The following is a 19826-nucleotide window of genomic DNA, read 5'->3' on the forward strand; positions in this document are numbered from 1 at the left end:
TTTAGTTGCTTACCAGTAAATATGTTTCTAGTACCTAACTTGATTTTAAAACCTATTTAGCCTGATGGACTTAGAAACTGTCCTTTATTTTGACCCTTTATGGAACAGATATCTGAATCTAATGAGGCACTAGCCAGAAGAGAAATCTTGGTTGCCACAGGTTGGTTAGGAGGCTGAATTATTGGAGATGATTTTGCTCAGCATCTAAATAGAAATGTAGGGGCCTAGATACTGTCTGAGAGACCTATGCGACCCATTTCTCCTACCAGGAGAGTAAGAGAAATGTATTAAGTATGTATGTAGACATTTCTAAAATCCTGAAGATACCCAGGAAGCATCAGTGTTATGATGCCAGGGAGAGAAGTAGCATTTGGAAGTGTTTACTGGAACAGATGGAGGTGTGTGCAAAGAAAGTATTTCCAGCTAGTTCACTCTGGCTGTGTTCAGAGAAACAGAACTGTATATAGGTTCTTTGTAAGTTGAAAGCCTGGAACAGTTGTCAGTTTAGTTGAGACAGAAACCAACTGCAACAACTTGAAACTGGCTCACCGCTTAGGTAGAATAAGATATGAAACTTATTTTAAAATGCAACATGTTTATTGTCAGAGGTACTAGCACTTTCAGAACAGTGCATAATAGTGTATAGAAAAGACAGGGATGTGTGCAGGTGCATATATAGCTACAGCCATATTATTTGTGATTGGAGTATAAAATATAATGTATATTAGTTCTGTGTGCTATTAAAATCAATCTGTTTAATCCGTGATAAACTTATTTTTCTTAGGCTGGTTTGTTTAGAATCTGTGGCTAAGTGATGAATATTCAAGGCCAAGAATTTACTGTATCTTCAAAAGCATTTTACTTCTGTATGAATGAGAACATACGGGCAGTAGCAATTAAAAAATGGACTGTAAATCATAATACTTTGGCACATTATGTACTTTCTAAGTGGGAATAAAGAAATTTATTAAGAAGTATTCTTCTCTAACTGGTAATTGTCTGTTTTTTCTTTTGTTTGAAGTTCCTATTCCTGGCTTTGGTTAGACATAATACTGGCTTAGATGAACTGCTAATCTGATCTAGTATCTCCCTGCAGAATTTGGGTGATGTTGTGTTAGATACTAACCTTCTAACCTCTGTGGTTATGTACTGACCACAGAGAACCATTTTAAGCAATGGTTCTCTGTGGCCCAAAGCCATATTCTTCTGATATCCTTCTTCCAGCTCCACGGTCCCTTGGCGTGGTTGCAGATAAGCCTGACTGCTCGGACTAGGTTCATCTTGCTAAGGAGACTTACATCATAGTGAATTTGATTCAAAAGGAGCAACAATATGCTCAAAATGTTTGCCTGAATAAAATGATGAGAATTATACAGTTGGTTAAATAACCCAGTATTTCATCCAAGCACAAGCTTAAGTTAGCATTAAGTGAAATAGGAGGCTGCTAAACTTAACCAAGAATAATTTCTGCTTGAGCAAATAATTTACTACTTCATTTTAAAATCAGAGTTTCTGCTTAAGAAAATAAAGGCTCTTTGGAACTGGAAGGTGGCAGACGGGTTGGGTTAATGAAGCACAAGCTGGATGAACATGTTTTGCCTCCTTAACTAGAGCTGTGAAGAATGAAGACTTCCCTTCTACAGGAAACCTGGTTTTCCCCCTGAAATTTGGTTTCATTCTGTGTCAGGGTTTGTCAGGGTTTCATTGAGAAATAATGTTTCTATGTGCCGAAGGGAAACACTTCAGGGCTCACAGCTGCTCAGGTAATTTTTTCATATATACTTGACACTGGCTACCACTGCTGCTGAGAAATTCAGCTTTTTGTGCTGGCTTAAGCAAGTGATGGTGCAACTGCACATTTGGTACAAATTTGGTACAAATGCAGCGTTTCTTAAATCAGGAAACAAGTCCTGAACTAAGACTGGCTTAAAACGAATGCAGCAGAAATAGTAAGTTATGGCCTGGATCTAGTTTTCTGATGGTTCAGAAGTGTGGCTGCAGCAAGTGTTTGTGCTCAGAGGAGCAGGAGTGAGGGATGGACAGGACAAAACTGCTGCTGGGCTCAAAAGATTGTTTCTTTTGACTGTAGTTCTGGCTTCTGCCGACTTCAGCTGTCCCTAAGACAGTGGTCTTACTGAAAACTGCTCAGCGTATGATGTCAGCAGATACACAAATTATCTTGGATGAAATGGAAGGAGTATATCTCCATTTCTCAGGGATCTCAGGGCCCTGCAGCTGTTGTCTGCCGGTGATACACACCATGCTTAGTAATGCGGAGGCACAACCCTGAGCTGTGATGCAGGGAAGGGAAACCCTCCAAAAGCTCTGGCCCCAGGCCTCTTTCATGGCAACTTCAGTCTCCCTGCCATAAGAGAGAGAGAGTAGGAGCTCTGGCTTTCCCATCTGCCCCAGAGCTGCAGACCCTGCACTCCTGCAAGTGTTTGCCAAGGCTGGGTATTTTTCCAATTACCCCAAGACTGACAGCAAACTCACCAGATGAACACCCTGCCTGGTGAATGGCTGTCTCTGAGGTTTGGAGATCAAAGCCTTTCAGAGTTTATGGTTTTCTGTCATATCCATGGGAAAGATTGTGCTGCACCCCATACAGCTACATCCCATTGGTTTAGGACAGACCTCTCAAGCAGATTGTTCCACTGCTGAGACCAGCTAGCTTCCGTGTCTAACTGATGCATCCTCTAGTCCAGTGGACTCCATGAAGGGCCATCACCATGTTACCAAGGGTTTTGTGAAATTCAAAGCTAAAATACCTGTATGGAACAGCTCAGGTAAAGAAAAAAAGTATTTTCTACAAACAAAACAGTGTCATTGAAAAATAAGAAGCTTCCTCAGGTCTGAAAAATCAGGTTGGCTAAGAAAGCAGAATGCTTTCCACTACGTGCTGGCTTAAAGGCAAAGAAAATAGGTAGAAAAACAGTTTAGATAAGCCTTAGCTCAATGAACAAATGTTTGCAACTATGGAAAGCATATCAACACACAGACAAAATAAATTAGTCAGGGAGCACAGAAAGGTAAAACAAGAAACAATGGTATAAAATTCAGCACAGTAAAAAGTAGTCTATGTTGATGCTTTGCTTGGATAGATTAATTCACCCTTAGTCAACAGATGAAATGGCAGTATTATGCACCAAGGTTATACTAGCTGTCCTTCATCTGAAGTAACCCTATCAGAGATTTTTACTTCTAGCAGGACAAAAATTCCCCTGAACACCAAAATACAAGTATGACCTAGTTTACTTTATCCAGGTACTGCCAAATAGAAAGCCTCTTTCAGCTGCTGACAGTAACAGAGAGCTGAGGCAAAGACCCTATCTTGAATAAGCTAAATCCATTCAACTCAGGAAGAAAGTCTGCTGGGATCAAATGAGATTAGATGATTTTGGTGTGCTTGTCCTATCAGCTCTATTACTTACTTGCACATGTGCCATCTGGCATAAGCATGTACCCATTGAGACAATAGCACTTGTAGCTGCCGTGTGTATTCATACATCTGTGTTCACAGGGCCGTGGTTTCAGTCCACATTCGTTCAGATCTGCAGAAGTCATTGGAATGAAGTGAGTGCTGGGTTTGTATACATATATTCATACATATAGGTGGATAATATTGCCTAATGCCTTGAATTCCCCACAGTAAAATCGCCTGGATTGAAAATGAGCCAGCCCCTTGCAAGACGAGAGTTAGCAGACCATCTGGCTGAAAGACTGCTAGCAAAACTAACATACACAGACTTCTACACCTGAAAAACTAATGCAAACTCTGGCCACATCTGGCAGCTTGTTAGGAAGAGGTGGAGGGGTGGGGAGAGAATTCCAGTTAGTCTCTTTTCTGGGAGTTATTTTCCTGGATTTCTCTGATTCTAGCTGGAGATTTTAGCCCTCCAGTTGACCTCTGTACTAGAAAGGAAAACCATGAGACTAAGAGACGAAGCAAATCAGCTTGAGATAAAGTGAAACAATGATTTTATTTTTTTTTTCCTGAGCTACACATTGGCACCAAGGTTATCAGTAGCAGAAATGAAATACAATATATGATAAGAATTACGTGACTAAGAGTAAAAGGACAAATCTCAAAAATCTCAAAATCCTGAGAATAAAAGGATCCTAAATCCTTCTCAAAATCCAGGATTTAAATGGCTTTGCAGAAACTAAATTAATTTCAAATTCCCCATAGCTATCCTTCACAGGGTGAAAACTAGAATCCTAAAAAGTTTAATTTGGGTGGTATAGACAGAGCAGTGCTGACAACAGTATTGGTCCTATCACAAGGGGACAACATCTGTACTTGTGACTTCTGTGAACTGACACCTCTACCTCTTGTATTTTGAAACCTGATTAGTAAACAGACAGAATTCATTGGCAGAATGCACCAACATACACAGCCGGTTCAATATGTGTTTAATAGCACATATGACCAATAATATAATTTCAATAAAGGTGCAACTCTCCAAGCAAGCACTGAGTTTATGCAGCTCCACTTCTAATGGGAGAAGCATCTGTTCTCACGTCTATGCCCCCTGCAGACTACAGAAAAAACTCCAGATCACTCAAAGCAAAACTTTGTGGGGGTTATACATGTGCAGAAGTGTTTGTTACAGCTCAGTCCAGGGAATAAAAAGAGAATTGCATTCTATTATTTAAATGTAGGGTATGTTTGACAAAGAACAACCTACGAGCTTGCAAAACACATTGGATTTTTGTGCTACTGTGGCTCCACTAAATAACCAAGACTCTCTTAACAAAGAAACTAGAGTGCAAACTTGGGAACAACAAAAGTTATTCCTCTTAGACCATACATTTTCAAAAGTGCTTAGCTGCACCTGCCTTGGACAATGCACAGTAATGCACAGATAGCATACACAGCTCTAAAAGAGAACCTATAGAGATAAGGCTAATTTAGCTCAGACTTGGTGGCAGACTAATACAGTCCCCTTATCTCTGTTATTTTAGTTAGCTCATGTTGAGCTTGCTCAGCAGGGCATTCTGCTGTAAGACCAAGGCTACATCTGCCAGTAAATTAAAAGTGACTCTGAGCATTCCTGGCTGCTGGAACATGGCCACCTATGTGGCTATACTATCGCAATACCTCTGGGACATTCCTGGCCTGTGCCAGCCACCACTTCACTAAAAAATTCCTGGCCGTGCTTCAGAAGGTAGAACAGCCCAAGGAGCTAAGAGACAATTTGCACATGTAGGTCTGTGAGGTGCTTCCACCAAGCCTCAGACTCTGAATCTACCGCAAGTGCACAGAACTGATCTGGTTGCCTACAGAGGGCATATCAAATGCAGCTTGAGTTACTGCACAGAAAACTCCTAAAAGCTGGGGGGTTTTCTGTTACCTTCTGGTAACATTTAAACTGCCAAATTTTTTTGAGGTTAAACTTCTGGGTTTAGAGGCTGAAGTTGTAAGCGATACCTACATATCTATGACACACAACCACGGCTGCTGTTTCACTTTCCTCTCTAGTGGTACTGAGGAATTTACTTCTTTCCCTGTGAGCAGCATAAAAAGTGCAAAAGATGGAGTTTTCCAAAATTCTTAGCCATATAGCTTTATAGTATATTGTTCGAAAGATATTGTGTAATAAACAGGTTGTTTTGACTCTGAAAAATGTGTGTTTAGTATGTCAATGCAATGTTTTCAAGCAAAGGCTGCAGGTGCTTAGGAAGGTAGCAAGTATAGACTCATCCATTTGTGTGGCCTTTATGTCATGCTTGCCTCACAGCACCTGCAGTTCACTCATCTGCATTGCAGTAGGTTGCCTCTCTCCATGCACACTGACCTGCTCCTTTCATCTCGTCCAACAGAGGGGCCTGATATATTGCCACAGGAAAAAAAAGTTGAGTTCTCACCAATGTGTTAGCTGAAATATTTCCATGTCTAATTGAAAGTTTATGGAGGGAAAGTGGTGCGTTCAAAGTTTCTGAATATGCAATTCTAAAGACTCCCAATTCTGGTTCTCAGAAATACCAATCAGCATATGTGAACAGATGGCATTGGCCCAGGCATCTTGAGAAATTACACATCTAGCATATAATTGCATGTCCTTCTGATGAGAAGGTTAGTTAGGAAAGTCACATGGGTTGCTAGTTAAGAAAATAACATGGGTTCTGGATTTGACTTCTGTCTCTTCTAATAATTTCCTACATAATCTCTCCATGCCTTAATTTTCTGACTATAAATATGACAGTTCCCCGGTCACCAGCCCACAGGAGATACATGATATAGCTTCAAACTTCTGTGTGCTGAAGGAGGCTTAGAGCTTGCCTGGGATGCTGGACATGCCAGAGCCTTAAACTCTAAGCTCTTCTATGTAAACAAGAAAATATCTTGCTTTACTGTTTTGGAAGATAACACAATCCATAGTACAAGATAAGAGACAGAACATCAACAGTCTACTTTCTGGAGTAATATCCCCATGTGCACAAACCTTGATTACAGGTTTTCCCTGTAAATCCAGGGAAACATTTGCATTTGTTTGGTCCTATGCACTCGCCATACTTGCAGCCATGTCCACAGATAGCTGGCAGAGTCAGGCAGAAAAAGAGAGAGAAAAAGAAAAAGTTAGAAATACTCTATTTGAGAACTTTTGCCCTGCTTAGTTGCCTATAAACCTGTTGCACAAGTTCAACACCCACCATACCTCTCCCTCTAGTTTGGGCATGGTAGCTGCTAATCAGCACTTTATTACCGCTTGAGAAAAGTGACACTAGCACAGATTACACGAATGTGTGCTTTTCCAGGTTTGTAAAGACCTGGAAAAGAAGGAACTCCTTTTAGCTCTCTCCCTCATGCTTTTTCTGCCATGTTTATTATTCACATTTAGTTTTGCACTCTTGCCTTTTTTCTGTTTTTAAGAAGCCTATGTGAGAAGCAGATAACCAGCTGCTTGACTTGCTGTGCTTGGCATCTGGAGTAGGAAAGAGGCAACAGCACTCTCCTGCAGCCAAAGGAGACATAGTACCCTACAGCAATTTTCCACTCTTGGATCTCCCCAGTTACAACTGAGGAACGTGCCCATCCCATGGTAGAACATCCAGAGCACATCTGTCAAATGATCAGGCAACTGTCCCTACCACACATCCCAATAAGTATAATTGCATCAGGTTTACAATGATTTGAGAGGGTTATGCTTAGCCTGGATTCATTAAAAAGAAAAAATTTTCTAGCTCTCAGCCCTCTGGATGATTAATCAGAAATTAAATGCTGACTTTTACAAGGCTTAAGGCTCCTAAACTCAATGTGATTGTCAACATGAGGGTTATTCAAGGAAAAACAAACCAAACATGCATTTAGATCAGGACTAGCTCTGGAAAAACAGTGAAAGAGTATGCACCAGAATGCACATCTCCCTACCTTGTGTAATTAAGCAAACTGTAGGAAATAAGAAAGTCACAGTGTTAGTTACTATATAGTAAAATTCATAATTAAAATTCATACTTTTGAATTCAAGTATCTTCCCTAAATTTAAAGATTCATTCAGATGTACTGATCCACTAATTCAGCAGATTAAGGCATTTTTCAACACTACCTCTGTCCCTGAATGCATACTGCAAGACCAGCTGAGTATTAGCACTGAAGCAGAGAACACTACTGCATCTGGATTTGCAGTGCAGAATTACATTATAGCTGGCTTAAAGTAATCTGCCACAGAATAATCTTAGAAGTTTATGAGAAGTGTATTTTAGTACAAAAGCAATGTACTCCACTGGCTGATCAAAGTTACATTTGCCAGTTGTCCCTCCAGATACTCATTTGCATCAAAACCAAGGTGCTATTAAGAAATGCAGAAATATTAATACAGGCATTAATCACTTTTTTCCTTTTTTAAATTGACATGTTATATATACAGAGCAGAGACATTTTGGCATCTTTCCCTTTTAGATACCAGTATGTTTATTTTCAGCAGTGAATAACCCTAACATGACAAGCCTCTATTCAAATTCACCAGATATACAATGCCAAACTCTCTGGGACAACAGGTGCAACATCTGAAAAAGATTCTTAAAACATGTCTTTTACGATTTTGTTGTGTTTTGCCCAAGTACAGCTAGAGAGAGATTCCACATCACCTTCTCCTTGGGATCTGCAGACCTTTTACAAATCGGAAATGTCTTAAGAGCCACTGACTCTTCATTAAGCCAATGATCCACAGACCAGAACGCTATCTGGCTACCCAAGCTCAAGTCAGGTGCACTTATTGCTGGGGTTTTATTTATATTTTTAGAAAGGTAAAACCTCCTGGTTCTTAGAGGCTGTGTACTTTGAAGATAAAGGATACCAATTAATAGAAAACCATTGTAGGGGTCCGTATGTAGCATTAGAAAACACTGCATTTTCGGCACTTACTTGATAGCTGTAGCAGTATAGGCTGACCAGAGCTGTGCAGGAGGTTAGAACAGATGGTCCCTTCTGGCCCTAAGAATTTTTGAATATGTATTTTATGGTTTGGTGTTATTTATGCAAAGCTCTGCATTTTTGAGGAGATGTCTCTCAAACACAATTTATTCACTCTCTCACAGAGTTAAGAGATTTCACTCCTGAGAAGGTTTCTTTCTGTAACTTCTGGCAGACATATATGAAATCTCTTTATTAATACCGAGTACACAGCTGTGGAGAGGAAACAAGCATAAAGTGTTAATGTTACCTTCGCAGTGGCCCTTGTTGTTCTTTTTCCAGCCATAACAGCAATCCAGCCTAGAACCATAGCGACACACTCCAGGCTGGCTCACAGCCACCAGCTGCCCACGAGCTTTCGAGCTGCATAAGGAAGGATAAACACTAGCTCCAGCAGGCAAATGCACTTTAATCCATTGTTCTGTATACTCCTTTCTAAATTTCCCTTACATTTTATCCACCATCAGGCATTTTCATTTCACCCAACCTAGGGCAGTGTTCCTAGACAGGAATGCAAAGTTGCATTTGGTTGGAGAAACAGGGCAGATGGGAATGTTTCATCTGCAATAAATTAACTGTGCAACATAAATCCTTTCTAATGAGAAACATGGCAAAGGCAAAAAGTACAGCCAGGTCCTCTGCTAAAATAAGTAATTTTTAATACCAGTGAAGCCAATGGGGCTGCTCCAGCTTGCATCATGTGAAGAATCTGGATCAAATATATGATGCCATACCTGACAGTACTATTGCTTTGGATGATTCTACAGAAAAGTGGCTTTCTGAACATGTCAGCCCCATAAAAGCCAGTGAGTTGCAGGCTTATAGCCACTGCGTATGAGCCAATTGATTGCAAAAGTGCAGACAGTCCTGTGCATTCTGGTTGTACTGGACTTCCTGACCATACAAATTACTGTTAATTTAATCTGCCAATACACCCAGGGGGTTCAAAGTCACTGTGCAGATCAACAGCTGCAAGAGCTGGAAAACCTGAGATGTTAGTTGCCAAAATTATAAATCTGACGAAAATCCACAACTGTGTAAATCTTCTAGATCTACTCTATGCGGCAACGGGTGCTGTGACTCCAGTTCTCTTCTCCCTCTGCTTGCTGTTACTTCAGTTCTCCATTACCACATGACTGTCCCCTTTATGGAATTCTCTTCCTTACCCCAAATCCTCTGTCCCCACTGCTTTTTTCCAGACCATAAATTTAAATGCACTTTCTTCAAAGAGTCTGGTGTTGTTTCTGACAGAAAATATCTGCGAGAGCTTTGTAGTAAGTGATTTGGGACATTGAGGGGGGCAATACACAACAACAAACATCCCCATGGTGGGGAAAAAAAAAAAATGGGAAAAAAGTTAACAGGCCAGGAACGTTTGCATTCTTTAGTCTGATGCACAACAAAGGCATTGCTTTATCACCTTACAGCAGTGCTTTGCACACATCCTCCTGTGCTTATCTGTAAGGGTTACACTCGTATTGGAACAGTTACTGCAAACATCACTAAGGCAAATAGTAAAATAAATATAAGCATACACTTCAAAGATACAAGATGTTACTTCAGAGTTTTCTTAGCAGCAGAACCATTGGAAAGAGAAGGGAGTTCAGAGGAAATGCATAAGCTCATGTATCTGAGATACCCTGAATGAAGAGATGGTTCTCATGTCACCTGGCAAGTAAAAAGACTTCAGTGTTGGAATAAGTTGTTCTAAGCCATCAGTCCAGTGATGCAGTTTACAAGAGTACATATACTTCATCTTCAGACAAGAGAAAAAGCATATTGAACAGCTACAACTCCTGTATTTGTGTCTATTAGAAATCAGTACCCTGCCTCTGGATTTATAAAGTAACCTTTTTCCATTTTGTTCATCCAAATCCTGATGGGTTACATCACTTGAAAGTATACAAGTTAAAGAACGTATGTTCTTCTTGCATGCTAGAAAGTGCCCTTGAACACACCCAGATAGTAAATGTATATTCTGCATACATCCCAGAAAATCCTCTTGAATGCAGCTGGATAGTGCTATGACTCTCCTGGAAGGTTAAAATGCCTAAAGCTTAGAGGAAGCAGGATCTCATTACTTTCCGAAAGGTGCTCATTTTCACAGGAAGACAAACTAATTCAGCAACATTTTATTTAATAAGTCACTTCAAATACTGTAAGTGTCTTTACAAAGTATACAATGTCTCACGAGATTTCAGTACAAACTTGTCTTAAAACTGGGAAATGTTCCGTAAAACTGCAATAAAATGAACATAGTTGAATTTCATAGATGCTACCCTGGACAAGGTCTTTCACTTCTTCTGACTTCCACAACAAGCACCAAGTTAAAGCCTACCTTTGGCAGTGGGAAAGGTCAAATCGATCACTGAGAGTTCACCCAGATCCCAAAATCTGGGAGGAAAACCAGTTTTGCCAGGTTAGTCCCTCCATCCTATGAAGAACCACTAGCCATCAGCTCAGCTATTGCTGTCAGGAGCTCAGCATTTTGTGCAAAAGAAAGAAATTTAGAAAGAGGAGATCCTTTCAGGCAGGCAGATCCTTTTCAGGAGAATGTTCCATGGACCCTCCTGACTGTTGGGGGAGAAGTAACGCAGACTGGAGACACAGGACGCCTCTGATCCCTCCCTGTATGACATTCATGTAGGATTTCACAGGAAGTACCTAGAGGTCTGAGTGAGATTGATGTGCTTGTCACTGTCTGCTCAGTGTGCAAAAAATGCCTGGCCTTGGAGAACCTGCAGCCTAAATACTTGCCTGAAGAAGAAAGGCAAGAGAAGGTAGACTCTGCAGGTCGGATCGCTGTGCAGGTCAGTGGCAAGAGTGGTCTCTGCATTTCTAGTGATAAATTCTGTCCTCTGGAAGTCAGTAGCTTACAGCACTGGTGATAAAGGCAACAAGTGGCAGACTGAGCCATCCAGGGTGCCCAGGCAGGAGACAAGTAACCTATTTTATGTGGCTGTGACATTGCTGACACCAATAGGATAGCCTTTAGCAAATAACATCGAAGATGAACAACAAGAATTTCTACAGTAAGCCAAGGTCATCTTAGTTGAGGTGACAGAAAGAAAGAGCTGGCTGTATTAGCTGTCACAGGACCACTGTGAGCCACTAGCTCCATTATAAAGTAAGTGGGACCCTTGGGTGTTTCAGTTAAAATTCCAGGAAAGTTTTATGGCTGCTGTATCAGGTTATATTGTGTACAGTTCTTAACATCCATGGTGAAGATATATGAATTATATATGGTATATATGATGATAAAAGCTATGAAGAATGACCTATTTTACAGAGAATGAGAACTTGGCTTCAGTTGAATAAAACAAAAGCTGAGAGGGGATCTGATTGCTTCCTGCTATATAGCAGGCAGCTCCAAGAGATAAAAGAGCTTGTTAAGAGAAAGGCCAATTTATATCCATTTGCTCTTGTGCTACTGCCCATTAATACTCTGAGGGGGATACAGGCATATGAACACAGCCACAAGAGGGATGAGAGTCTTGAAGAGCATTGAAGAACCAGAACAACTCCTACCTAATTTTAAGATACACAGCCTCTTTCACAAACTGAGAAAGATCTAATGTTGCCTGTAATGATACAAACCCAGGCATGAATGATGTCCCATTTATTCAGCTGCTGCTGAAAAAAAATCATTCCTCTTGAGTAATATGAAGATTATGAATTCTACCCCAAAAGAAGTCAGACCAATTCAGAGCAAAGCATTCAGATACTGGCCAGGACCAGGTAAGTATGTAACTCTATACCTACAGTGGTGTGAGCAGCAGACAAAATAAACCAGGTGTGATGGGAGGACAGACTTTAAACTACCACACAGTATCTCTGACTTCTTGCAGTGATTTGCTCAATCTGATATTAAAAAAAGAAAACATATGTTTACAATAAAACATATTCAGAAAGTTCACCTGCTCCACTGATCAGTTGGCTAGGTAGGTCTCTCAGTGGAGCAAGGTTGATTGATATCCCCAATAGCTTAAATACATGAACAACTGCAAAGGAAAATATTACAAGTACAATAATGGGTGAAAGAAGGGGAATAAAGCGCACCTGAGTGTTGGAACTCGGTTGTCCAACAGACCCTCCCTGCCACTCCCTACTCCCCTTTTTTGTTGTTTCATTCTATAAAATAAGAAAACAGTTTTCCATTGCATCATTTTCTCAACATTAGTTTATGACCTAGGCCAAATCCAAGCTACTAAAAATGTCTGTATACCAATGGACACTCAAAAATTTCAAATGTAATAACTGAACTGATGGCTGTGCTGGACTATAATCTTCATTAGCAGCCATTTTACCAGTAATGGCTAAAATAAAAAGAAGTAAAAATCCCAACAGTGAAAAAAGTTACTTGTCATATTCCTCTGACCTGTGATCATGAGCAGTGTTAAGCCATGCCTGAATGGAGTTATGTGACAGTAGCAGCCACAGAGGATGAGCAAGCAAGTCTTCAAAAGCCTGATTTAACCAGGTAGGTAGATAACGAAGTCAGGTACAGTTTGAGTTAATACAGTTGTTTGTTTTCTGCTCCTATTAATATTCTGTCTTTTACTAAAGTTTTCTCTGGGAAAGCACATTTATGAACTTTTACCTATTATTTTTTCTTCAAGGCACAGCTGCTGAATAGATTTAGTACGCTGTTTCCGTAAGATCTCCAAAGGACACTTCTGGTCAGCTCTTGCACACACAATAGCTGCCTGCTGGTAGGAGGGGTGGGTGGGGAGTAAGTCTCAATTATATTATTGGCAGTTTCCAGTTAACTTCAAAGACAGGATATTATCCCTTTCTTCAATTTTCCTCTAAAAAAATTTCTGGACATTGTTGCTAGCAAAAAACAACTAGCACCAACCCTAAAATTTTGATCAACTGGTATATTCAGAAGGACAAAAAGATGGTATCTCACAACTTAGCAATTTGAAGGAAATTCCTAAAAAAGTCCATTATGAGTGTATGTCATGCAGAGATACATTTGAACACTTTACCAAATGAAGGCATAGGGTTTTTTTGTCATGTTAGCTGGGTTTTTTTGCTTTTGTTTGTTTATTTTTACACAAGTTTATTTGAAGGGTGACTTCCTTCTAGAATAAAGTTCACCTATAGTCATATTAAATAAAATGTAAAAAGTGTCACCTATTATCTTTTAAAAACTGTGTCTTAGATATCCCTTCAGCCAGTTTCAGGCACTCAACATGACAACAGTCCTGCTTCATTGAGAGTTGCTCCCAAAACACAAAATGAAGTTTAGCTTGGGCTTGCAGAAGTTCCTTCTTTAAGGCTTCATGTGCCCAGCAAACTCCTTAAAGGAAGTGATCGGAGCAGAAAAGTTAAAAGTTCAGGTATGAAAGCTACACTTCTAAGAGACAAAAATAATCATAATTAATTCAGTCTTTCAAAACTGATTCTAATTTTTACTATTTCCTTTTCCTTCTTCCTAGCTATTCAGAGGAGATAGGATTTCTTTGTCCTCTTAAATTAGAGCCCCCTGTCATCCAAGACTTCCATCAAGATGTTTCAAAATCTCTTCTGTCCCCTTCCCAGTGGGAAAGGCAGAGCGACAATCTCGGTAAAAAAGAGAGATGCCACCACCATAACCCAACATCAACTTGGACAAGCCAGGCTGTAGAGCAGTCAGTCTTAGGTAGGTTGTAGGTCTCCCACAGATTTCCCGACTTACTGTGAAATAACATCACTTTTACTGAACACATCATTCTTGGCTTCAGCTAACTCCAGGCCATACTTTCTTCTGGAAGGCGATAATGCTCTTATTTTGTGGTTTTCCACCTTTCAAAGTGTTTGAAACGCAAATACACAACATCAAGATATAACTAACACGAGCATTTAAACAGAGCTCTGCTTTGAGAGCAAATGTGTTGTCTGGAGTTCATAAACTTCCAGTTCCTGTGGAGCTGACCACTTGACAGCCCTGCCTGTGCTGGAACAGCACACTGCCACTTGTTGATCACAAACATTCCTATTCACAAATCTGATACTTCACAAATAAACCACATAACAACTTGAAGCCTTCATCTCCAGTTCGTGTGAATTCTCCTTTTACTGTAGCACTTGTGGCCTTTTATTTGCTTCTGGAGAACTGGAAGGAGGAACACTGGAAGGGCTTGATCTGGAGTAAATGGTTTTACTTATTCTCTCTCAACGTCTCATTCTGTTTGTGGAGAGTACCTGCCTCTGCAGAAGGTAAAAGTGGTCACGGCAGGCTGATGTTAAAGCGTCTGTTCGTACAAGCAAACCGAAGACCAGAGCAGCCCACACCTTTCTATACGTGGTGCAGCTGTTCTCATCGCTTGGATCTTCACCGGTGCCCCGAAGTTACCATTTTTCCCAGAGTAAGAGAGCCCCGCAGCTTTGGGATGGGAGTTTCACGGGACGCGGCCCCCCCGCCGCTCCCAAGCCCTGACCCCGGCGCGCTCGGCGTTCAGCACCACGGAGCCGGGGCACGGCGCTGCGGGGAGCGGCCTGGGCGCGCAGCGCGGCCCCGGGGCGAGCCCCACGGACACGGGTGGGGGAGAGACTCTCTTACACCCGCACCAGCGGGCGCGGCAGCCCACGGCACGGCCGCCCCGACGAGCCGCCGGCCGAGCACCCGGCCCCGGCCCCGGCCCGCCCGGACCCCACACGGGAGCAGGGCCCCGGGCCCCCTCCCGGCCCCCTCCCCGCCCCGCCGAACCCGCTCACCTGCCCGCGGCGGCCAGCCCGGCGGCGAGGAGGGCGGCGAGCAGGGCGCCCCCGGGCGCCGGCACCATCGCCCGGCCGCGGGGAGGTGTCCCTGGCCCCGCGGCGGTGAGGAGGCGGCGGCTGGCCCGCGGCGGAGGGCGGCAGCAGAGGAGCGCGGGCAGGCGGGCGGCGGCGGGCCGGGGCTGTATAACCTGGCGGGGCGGGGCGGGCCCGCCTCCGGCCGCCCTCGCCTCACGCGTCCCACACGCCCCCGGCGGGCTGCGGCCACCGGCGGGGCGAGCGGCTCCGTCGGGCGGGAAGGGGAGGAGGGGAGGAGGAAGGGCAGAAGGGGCTGCGGGCCGCCCCAGGCAGGAGGAGGGCGGGCTGGAGCCCGGGAGACGCTGCCCCGCGGGTACGGTGGGTGTCCGTCGCAGGGAGGCAACATTCGCACTGAACGATTTGCCGGTTTTGCCTCAGTTGCAGGAGCTCCCGCGGCCAAACGCTGGTCAAGCTGCTGAGGCAACTGCCTGCCCCTCTGCGCTCGGATTTTATTTAAGCTGCTAATGCTAGTTGGGTACATGATTTCGTCCTTCGGCTTTGGTGTTGCTGCCACGGCACGGGAACTGCCGCACGCCCTTGTGTATCCTCCTAGGATAATGCTTGCACTTCGGGGGCGCTGGGTTTCCCAATAGGGTTTCTTTCTTCAAGAGTAATTACGAGCTCTATCTTTTTGCAGTGATGGAGAAACTTGGTTGAGGTGTGACTGATCTTCGCCCCCAACAGGAGAAGGATATGCCTTTTTTTTTTTTTTTTTTTTTTTTTTTAATGCCAGTGCTCACACTAACCTACTTGCTAAACAGTTTTTGGCAATAAAGGATATTGTGTCAAAAAGCATCAACTCTGTTCCTAATTTTCAGATCCTACTGTGAACAATTTTCCCAATCCCAAGCTCTGGAGAGTTGCCCTGTTGAAAGCGACTCTGCTGTATTGAGCACATGGAGAGGGCAGCCAGAATCAGCAGAGATAGCACAGCACCTGTGCAAAGCAGAGGCTATTTAGTCAGATTTAGTGTTCTTACCAAAAGCATCTGGATTCTGAGCCCATCTGTAGTTGGGCACTTCCAGAATTACACCAGGGAGTGTAAAGAGCAGCTGTTACAAAGCACAGCTTGATGGAAGTTACAACCTAAGTAATCACAAGGAAGTAGTAACTCATCCTTAAAAATGCCAAGTGCTGACAATACATATGCAATATAATATTCACAACCACTTTGATTCAGAAAGGAGAAATATTTATAAAAGTACTGTTGAAACAAATTTGAATGTTTGAGAGAATTCTGACCTACAATGATAATTCTGGAGTAAAGGTACCCACCAGTACCGCCAACCAACATTGGTTGATGAGCAAATTTCTTATGAAATGCCTACAATAGCTCTGATTGCAGTGATAAGTTACCTAACACAAAATAAAATAGGGAAAGCTTTTATCACTTGTGACTGTTTGCATTTTAATCACACCACCCGCTTGGTCATCTCATAGACTCTTGTGAGCCTGAGGTCAGTCCTGGAACATTGCTAGGAGTTTGAAGGGACTAGTTTTAATTTTTTGACAGAAGGGAAAGCTGAGGAATAACTGATTTATTTGGGATCACCCAGGGAGTCTGTGGTAAAGACAAAAAAAGAAAACAGATCCTCTCACAAAGGTCACTTGCCGTGGGTCACCCCACCCAGTCCTGCGGGTGTCAACAAGCATGCCTCAGCAGATTAGAGGGATGGTTGACAGTCAGCATCGATAGCTGTCTGCCGTCCCCAGGGATTGCCAGGAATGCTGCAGGAGAGCGTTTGTATGCTGGCATATTAAATTCGGTGTTTTAAGCCTTCGGCCAGCTTTTTCTTCTGTCACCTTTGCTATGGGAATGGGAATGTCCTGGAAACCTGGGATGGCAACTGTTTTAGTCACTCCAGCTTAACCCTCTGCTGCACAATATCAACACCTACACTCAGGTATTTGAAGCAGTGGTGCCTGTTCGGGTGAGTCTAAAATCTCTGCAAAAAGGTTTTCCAGGAGTTTCCACAATGCTTGTATCAAAACATTGTGAATAAGCTATCTTTTCCAATGGTCCTAAAACAATCAGATACTTCCCTGTGTTGTCCATCTACTCTTGGTTTTGAGCCTGTGCCAGGCTGTCATCTGCTGCTGATTTTTTCAGACTCTTGAAACTACAAGTATCCCCTCAAAATAAGTTTAAGTCACCGTAGAGAGTGGAGCAGTACAAAGTTAGAGCTACCAAAAGATGGCAAATTTGGTCCCAGGATTCAAATGACATCTAATGTAAAAAAAAATATGTGCGATGCTGCTTATGTGCTGTACAGGATTTTTTTCTTCCTGGTTGCTGGACACAAAAGCCATTGCTGGTTTGCAGCTGCTCAGCTGTCCTTCTGAAATGCAGTAGTACCTTGAGACTCTCCAACTCTCTTCATTAGACTTGTCTGCCTGTATGGGAGGGGTACTCTTTTGATTTTAGTTAAACCAGTGCTGTGTAGAAAGCATTCCAATTACTTAAGTCTGTATTCAAAGACACATGGTTTTCATTACGCACATTCATTCCAACAAATAGATATGAATGTATCATTTGATGATAGGCTTGACATTAAAATATTGATTGGTTTTATCAGTCAGAGAGAATTCAGTTCTGAATTGTAGCACGTACAGTCTGTTATAAGCTATAATTATTTCATCAAAATCTTTTTATAAAGAGTGACTTGTGGATCGATAATAAAATGATTACCTGAAACTCTGTCCTTCATTTAGAACAATAATTAGAGAAACAAGAGCAGTGGATTTCATAGAGCACAATTACGTTTGCTAGGATATTAATACTTGCATGGTTTAGCCTTTCTAGGCTGCAAGATACGAAGCTTTCCTGAGATCCCCTGCCACACAGTGTTTTCCCGTATGATTCCCAAGGGGAGAAATTCTCAAGTCTCGGGTCATGATCCATCCTTGAAAAGGTGGGACAGAGTGGAACAGGACACAGATATTATTCACACTTACAATTTTAATTTGGTTTTGCTTTAACCATCCAAAAAGTTACATGTGTAACTTTGCCACAGAAGAGGTCAAGGCTCCAACTATAATTTTATTACCTGTGATTTTTGGAAAATCATGGAATTACATTTGCCTGACCTGGTTATAACAGGAATGCAAATGTTTTAATCAGCTGTTACAACCAACCTGAGCCACTGTGTGTAAAACATGATTTCCATCAGAGTTTAAGCATGCTGATTTGCCAGTAGGAAATGCAGATTTATTGGGACACTAGAGAACTTTTAGTCTGGCACCTGATACCCTCTCCTCTTCATTCACAGTGGCCAGTGTGGCACATGCTGCTGTGTCCCACCGTGTTGTCCTCTACCCAAGGGCCACATCTGCAGCTGGCTTGAGAGCCGACCAGCTTCTGCTCAGCTCACGGGCTGGAGCCTGTCCGCTTGCTAGCTGTAGAAGCCACCTCGCTGTTGCCTTGCAGTGGAAGACAAACTCACGTTTGCCCACTGTAAATGTTTACTCAGCTGCCAAAGGATCACTTGTGCTTGTCCACAATGTGGACAGTCTATTCAGAGGACAAGGGGAAAAAATCCAAGAGGTCCTTTCAGTATGACTTCTGCCTTCTCTTTGTTCTTTTTTCCATTCAAATACACTAACATTAAAGTTCAGACAAGTGCATAGTAGGACTTATTGTTTGATGTTTGTTTGTTTGTTTGTTTGTTTTAATTTGGGTAGTCAGAGGAATGTGAATTTGGGAATGCCTTCTGCAAAGCTTTTCGGTGCCAGTGGAAACGGTGACACAGCAGTACAAGACAGAAGAGTTGAGAAGAGTCTTCCCTTATCCCTTATTTGGGATAATTTTAGATAGAAAAGTAATTTTTTTTTAGTGAAAAAACCAGATGAGAGAACAGCATGTGTGTTGCAGACCATTTCTGGATGTGCTTGTGGATGTCAGGATATTTTACTTTCCCCTGGTGTGCAACGTTAACCCACCAGAGCAGAGCACTTGTTAAACCCAAGAAGCAGCATATTTTAGTGCATTTATGATTTCTCACTCCACTTTATCCCCAGCTACTATTGCCAGTGTTGACCTTCTACACTGCTAATCTCTACATGCTTTTAATCTCTGTTGTGTAGGAACAGAGAAAAGAAGTGAGGTGATAAAAAGGCTCCACCTAGACTTTCAATTTTTTTTCAGTTACAGACAAAACACACAGACTTGATCTAAATTCCTAATGCGACAGATTTATATATAGAATATATATATATAATCTATATTCCTCCAAGTATGAAAAGTACTGCTCTGGCAGAAAGTGAAGAAGAAGAAACAGTAATGCTGAGAGATTGCAGCAAACATCTAGGCTGCACTGAGTAAATGATACAGAAAATACCCAACCTATGCTTCACACATATCAGTTTTTACCTGGCTCATGGCCAGGAAGTATTTGATGGGTTAATAGGTTAAAGGGAAGTTTAACCTATTAACCCTAGCTAAATTCTAGCTAAAGAATGAGCTATAGGGAGTCTGTTATTCCAACGTACATTCATAAGGCTATGCAAAATTTTAACAAATTTATTACAAAAATGAAATTATTTTGACATTTGTTTAGAAAATGTGTGATTTAAGCATGTATATTTCTAAATGCATTTCAAAACACATATATTTTTTTCCTAAGAGGCAGTGATG

General features: G+C 42.1%; 2 protein-coding genes across 3 annotated transcripts in view; both read right to left on the reverse strand.

Annotated features, from left to right (window-relative positions):
* EGFL6 (EGF like domain multiple 6) overlaps nucleotides 1-15258 on the reverse strand; it is a 45720-nt gene extending 30462 nt beyond the window's left edge. Inside the window, exons 1-4 of one of the 2 annotated variants that reach the window (XM_074816892.1) lie at nucleotides 15116-15258; nucleotides 8664-8776; nucleotides 6447-6539; nucleotides 3432-3551 (exon numbers count right to left, since the gene is read on the reverse strand). In XM_074816892.1, the coding sequence (XP_074672993.1) occupies nucleotides 3432-3551; nucleotides 6447-6539; nucleotides 8664-8776; nucleotides 15116-15183 (394 nt within the window). In that variant the 5' untranslated portion in view covers nucleotides 15184-15258. Of the gene's footprint in view, nucleotides 1-3431; nucleotides 3552-6446; nucleotides 6540-8663; nucleotides 8777-12791; nucleotides 12817-15115 lie in introns of those variants that run through there. The other variant, XM_074816893.1, reaches the window with a different exon arrangement.
* Nucleotides 1-19826, reverse strand: part of TCEANC (transcription elongation factor A N-terminal and central domain containing) — a 196211-nt gene that overhangs the window by 61152 nt on the left and 115233 nt on the right. The gene's annotated exons all lie outside the window — the stretch shown is intronic.

Source organism: Strix aluco, chromosome 2, assembly GCF_031877795.1.
Source record: "Strix aluco isolate bStrAlu1 chromosome 2, bStrAlu1.hap1, whole genome shotgun sequence".
NCBI lineage: Eukaryota > Metazoa > Chordata > Aves > Strigiformes > Strigidae > Strix > Strix aluco.